Source organism: Xiphophorus maculatus, chromosome 18 (genome assembly GCF_002775205.1).
Source record: "Xiphophorus maculatus strain JP 163 A chromosome 18, X_maculatus-5.0-male, whole genome shotgun sequence".
NCBI classification, from domain to species: Eukaryota; Metazoa; Chordata; class Actinopteri; order Cyprinodontiformes; family Poeciliidae; genus Xiphophorus; species Xiphophorus maculatus.
In genome coordinates, this window is record NC_036460.1 from 32,192,464 (window position 1) to 32,198,463 (window position 6,000).

The following is a 6,000-nucleotide window of genomic DNA, read 5'->3' on the forward strand; positions in this document are numbered from 1 at the left end:
TTTGAAGTGTACTATCACATGTTTTTGGAACAACTAAAGGTATTTGTAAATTTTAAGTATAAGGCTTTTTATGCAATATAAACATACTTGATTAGCGTATCTTAAACGTACCATTTTTGTGATCAAATGACATTTAAAATAAATTTTGAATATCTTCTAAGTATATAAGCATTACATATTTTATATGTTAGTAGTGTGATCAATTAAACTTTTTAATTAAACACCAATTAAACTTTTGGTTTATTATGATTGCTAATGAAGTACAATTTTTATTTACTTATCAATGTTATGTTCTGTGTTTTTCTGTGTATTTATTATGAGTTTCTGTCTCCGAGTCTCCCTGTTGTCCTGTTTTACCCTTTGATTGCTCCCTGGTGTGTCTCGTTTCCTTAATTACTCCCTGTGTATTTAACCCCACCTGTGTTCCTTGTTCCTCGTCGGGTCCTCGTCTTATTTTGCATCTAGTCTCTGCCGTTCTGTCCGTTGTCTCGTCTTTTGTGTACCGGTTGCTACCGGCGACGAACCCTGACTTCCGCTCGGCCGTGCTGCCCAGTGTTCTGGGCCATATTGGACTGTGTAATCCTGGACATTCTTCATTAAAATCATTTATTTTTCTCATCCTGGGTCTACTGCCTGCTGCCTCACCAATGTATTTTATTATTCTGCTTTGCCACTTTGTACATTACATGCTTCATACACACAACAGTAATGCAAACATATCAGGCTACCAGTACACAGAAGGATCAATTACAACACACTTTATTGAATACACAAATACTGATTGCTCTATTGTTTTATTCTTTTTTGTAGGTTTTTGGTAAGTGCAGTTGTGCAGTGAATGGGAATGTTCTGTTGTTGACTTGATCCTCACTGTTCTCAGGAAGAAGAAATGTCAGTTTTTCTAGAGGAATACTGGTACATTGAATGAAAACAATACTCTGTCCTTGGTGAAATATTTTTCACATTTCCTCTACACTGCAGATATTTTTATTGTGCTAATTTTCATAAGCACGTTGTGTCATGATGTGTGGTTACGCGATAGTGAGGTAGACGTGGTGGACCCAGGTGGGGTTCACCCTGGACAGGTCACCAGTCCATCACAGGGCCCTAAAAGCTAACAATGAATAAAATGTTTGAAAGAGGAATGGTAGATTAACAAGGAGATACATTTTGTCTAATTATTTTCAAATCAAGACATGTTTATTAAGCATTTGTGGTGTCAGAAAAACACTAGTTTTTGCTGTTAAAAGTGGAGACAGCTGATCAGTTAAGAAAAAAAAAAAAACATGCTTTACCCCACGAAGATGATGTGGAGATTCATCCTCAGAACTTGTGGTGATGTTGTGGAGCCGGAGCCTCTTCTGAGACAGGAAAGTCTTTAGGTTTTCTAATACCTGATCCGTGGCTTCCTCTTTCATCTTCATGTGTTTAGACTGCAAAAATATGTTGAGGAAAAAACAACGATAAAGGAGTTATAACAACAGCCTCCTCTTAAAAAGCTAGATATTAAATACATTGTAACTTGTGGTTGTAATTTGAAGAAATGTAAAAAGAGACAGAAATCTTTTGCATAAACTATTTTCAATAGTTTATCTGTTTCCACCAGGTCAAAAAACAAGGACAGATACTAAACCTTAAAATAAGAAAAGAGATAAAGAACTAGCTGATCAAAATAATCCACTGATTTTCCGCATGATAAGAAGATCATCTCTAAATATCTCTGTTAAAAACAACAAACTCTGCACTGATATTTTTAAAAACAAAGCCTTACTTTTTCCTACTGGCTTATGCAAGCATTAAATTAGTATCACTAACTTGTACTCTTGTAGGCGTGTCATGGTCAGAAAGGGAATATAAAACTGCAAAGTCATCTTGGAGAGACAGAAGTATCTGAGGAGCAAGAACGAATTCAGCAGCAACAAGATGGATACCTTCAAACATCAAAAAAGCAGATCCTCAGGTAAGCTAATAGAATTAAGTGTTAAGCGCTTTGGAGTCCTCAGGAGTAGATAAAGAATACAAGTACAAGCCATTTACCATTTTTACTATTTACAACTAGATTTGCTAATGTAGGTTAAGTCATAATAAAGTACAGGAACATTTTCATGCATAATGATGGCTGATTTCTTCCCACAGGAGACAAAAATACTAAATCTAGGAAGAATCCCAAGCACTTCACTGATGTTCACGGTCTTCCTTGCATTGAAAAGATTGTAACCTCAGTGGAGGACATTCCTGAGCCCATCAGCACCAACATCATCGGCATGATCCCAAACTGGATCAATGGGAATTTCTTGAGAAATGGGCCAGGGAAATTTGAGATGGGTAACCACAGGTGAGAGGATAATCTGGGTTTCCTGTTAAGTAAAGCTAAAGATTTGTCTGTTAAAGGATTCTATAGAACGAAACATTTACTAGCTTAATGAAACTGCTCAGCCTTTTCTTATGGTCTCTCCATCATGTAAAGGTTCAACCACTGGTTTGATGGGATGGCTCTTCTGCACCAGTTCAAAATATCAAATGGGGAGGTCACTTACAGAAGCCGCTTCCTGTCAAGTGACAGCTATCAAACCAACAAGGAACAGAATCGCATTGTGATGTCTGAGTTTGGGACGCTTACCATGCCTGACCCATGCAAAAACTTCTTCCAGCGCTTTGTGTCAAGGTTTGATTTACCAAGTAAGTAGTGTGTGTTACTACACATAATTAAAGCAAATAGTTGAGATACTTTATCTCAATGTAAAACAACATCATTGATAATGTCATGAAGAGCTTCTTCTGTTCCACCAGAACCAACAGACAATGCCAATGTGAGTTTTGTAACCTACAAAGGTGATTTCTATGTCAGCACTGAAACTAATATCATGCACAAGGTGGACCCAGAGACCCTGGAAGCAATCCAAAAAGTAAGAATAAATACTGTTGTGGGATCTCTAAAGGGGGAGTATTATGTTAGATCAACTTGCATTATGTTATTCCCTCATAGTGTTGTCTTGATTCTGTAATGCATATTTGAGAAATCCTTTAATCTCCATGGCAAACATTCAGCTGTGCAAAACAACTGGTTGGACCTAGCTCCATCTTCAAGACAAAGCTCATTTTCTGAGCTGCAGTTCTCAAGCTTCTGCCTAACAGAGCATCCATCCCTCAAGGCTCCCTCACTCAGCTCCTTCAGACTAGCCAGCAGCAATTAGCAAACATCTAGTGGAACTGCACATTAACTAACCCCATTATAGGGGCTACTTCTCAGTGCAACGCTGAGAAGCACCATTTTAACATAGAGGACTCATGTTGTGTTGAAGGTGGAGTTTCAGAAAGAACAAGAGTTTTTAAAGAGACAGAGGCTTAATTTCAAGGTGTTAAATTAGGAAGTCAAATTTCTTTTAAGTCATGTTTCATATATAGCTTTTTTATATCAACTGAAGGTAACATAGTTAATTGATTGTATTATAATATGGCACTATGTGCCTGGAAATACGTAATACTGCCCCTTTAAATAAAGTCATTATTTTGTTCAGCGGTTACCTCTTCTCCCTGTGTGGTCATCAGTTGATAAAAAACTAAAATTTAAAATGGAGGCTGGGACTACTTTTTATTTATACTCATGCACTTCTATGCTGCAGGTGGACTGGAGCAAATTTATTGCAGTAAATGGAGCCACTGCACATCCACATACTGAGCCAGATGGAACAGTGTATAACATGGGCAATTCCTACAGCAGCAAAGGTATTTAATACCATTATATTAGGCCCAAGATGTTCAACAACTTTGGTACTACTCACAGACTTAAAGAAACTCACTGGGCACCATGTATCTGTGCTGACAGGAGCATACTACAACATTATCAAAGTGCCTCCAACCAAGGTAGCAGAGGAGGAAACCCTGGAGGGAACCACAGTGCTGTGCTCAATTCCAGCAGAGGACAAGACCAAACCCTCTTACTACCACAGCTTCGGTGAGTCAAAGATCTGCAAATTATAAGGTTGCTTTTGATCTTTATGCTAATGTGAGAACCAGTTTAGAACAAATTTCCTTTTTATTTGTGGGGAACAAAAACAACAGTTTTAGGAATAAAAGAAGATTGTTCTTTTTATACATTTTATTTAACATTACAGTAATCTAACCCTTCTTATAGTTACTGACCAACCTTATGTTTCCTTGATGATTTTTTTGTTTAGGTCAATAAGCTCCAAGTTGTTGTGGTTGGAGGGCATTCTTGCCATCACCCTAATCTAGCTACTGTCACAGATTCAGGACAGCTTTCTGGAGGGGCCATTTCAAAATTTTAATGTTTCTTCCAGTTAACATGTTAACATGCCAAACATGTCGGTTAACTTAAATTTTTTATTTAAATCTGAATCTGCCAGAGTTATGAATAACTCTGTAACATTGCAGGATTTTCAAAGAGTAACTTACATAATAATTTGAATCTGTTGCAGCAATGTCTGAGAACTATGTGGTGTTCATTGAGCAGCCCATCAAGATGGACCTGTTGAAAATTGTGACCGGCAAACTAACAAGAAAAAGCATCAGTGATGGCTTCTCCTGGAACCCAAAGCTCAACACTATCCTTCACCTGATTCACAAACTGACAGGCAAGGTAAATGGAAAATTCCATAAAAGTTATATATTTAACTTTATGTGAGATACATTTTCAATAGTTTCATTGCTGCTTCTTCCTTTCAGGTAAGCTCCATCAAGTATCTTGCCAACCCGATATCTACCTTTCACCAGATCAATGCATACGAGGAGGATGGTTTCTTGATCATTGACTTGTGTGCTTCGGACGATGGGCAGGCTATAGCAAACTACAACATCCAAAACCTGCGCAAGTCTGGGGAGTGTCAAGAAAATCCGAGCTCATCCCACTTCCCCATGCTGGAGATTTTAGTTTAACAGTAATAATAAATAAAGTTATCTTTAAAATGAATCACTCAAGTGACATCAAGGCCCAACAGTAGACTTAAGTGTCAATAAAGTTAGTTTAACAGTAATAATAAATAAAGTTATCTTTAAAATGAATCACTCAAGTGATATCTAGGCCCAACAGTAGACTTAAGTGTCAATAAAATAAATCTGGTTGTGTGTGTTGTTTTTGTCTCATGCAAACTTTGCTTTAATTCTACTTTTTTCTATCTAATCATAAGAAATCATAGTCAGACAGAGAGAGTCATGAAACAGGAAAAGCAGGTTTCCTGGAAAAAGAGGAAGTTTCCAGCCTGCAGATTCATAAAAATAGATGAGACTATTTCTTATTTTAAAGCATGAAAGTTTAAAGAATTAAATCTAAACATTTTGATAATTTGATAAGATTCAAAGTAAAATACTTATATTAATATTGGTTTACTTGTAATAATACTTACACTTATATTTGTGGGAACACTTACAAGGAAAACAAGTAACTGTAACTTTAGTAGTAAATAATTAGAATCATGTATTATTCTTTTGGTTTCTTTTCAGAAAAACATCTGTAATAACTCACATTAGGATTATAATAAGGATAATTAATAAGTTATGGTTATAAAATCATAAATGAATGATAAATCAGAGAAGCTGAAGAAAATAAATGTGATATAAGTTATGGTTATAAAATTATAAATGAATGCTAAAATCAGAGAAGCTAAAGAAAATAAAAGTGATATAAATGTGATTTTGACATTGAACTTGAAATGGTGTAAAAGGTGTAACTGCAATTAAACATCACTGATATGTTGGAGGTAGAGAGTAGGTGAAAGGTGAAAGGCAAGGAACTAACAGGAGAGCAGAGATGATCAACGCCTTATTTAGGTGAAAGGTTGTGAAGACAACGGAGACAGGAGGTTGAGCAACTCTGAGACATCAGCACAGACATCAGGACATAATGTCTGAAGGACAGTGATGGATGTGAGGTCATCTGTCTAAGCAGACAGCCAATGAAAACGCACCAAAAGGGTGGATAAACCCTATATAAGGTGGGTGCAAAAGAGGAACCTTTCGTTGGATCCTCCGGGCAGCTTCGAG

The 6,000-nt window shown here is 36.8% G+C and overlaps 1 protein-coding gene across 1 annotated transcript; it reads left to right on the top strand.

Annotated features, from left to right (window-relative positions):
* Positions 1 to 1,888: 1,888 nt before the first annotated feature.
* On the top strand, positions 1,889 to 4,913 carry LOC102235330 (beta,beta-carotene 9',10'-oxygenase-like). The gene is made up of 8 exons (XM_023350929.1): positions 1,889 to 1,960; positions 2,137 to 2,335; positions 2,468 to 2,679; positions 2,791 to 2,906; positions 3,624 to 3,726; positions 3,827 to 3,955; positions 4,440 to 4,600; positions 4,687 to 4,913. Exons 1-8 carry the CDS (start codon positions 1,924 to 1,926, stop codon positions 4,894 to 4,896), a joined length of 1,167 nt encoding a protein of 388 aa, XP_023206697.1. The 5' UTR covers positions 1,889 to 1,923; the 3' UTR covers positions 4,897 to 4,913.
* Positions 4,914 to 6,000: the final 1,087 nt, after the last annotated feature.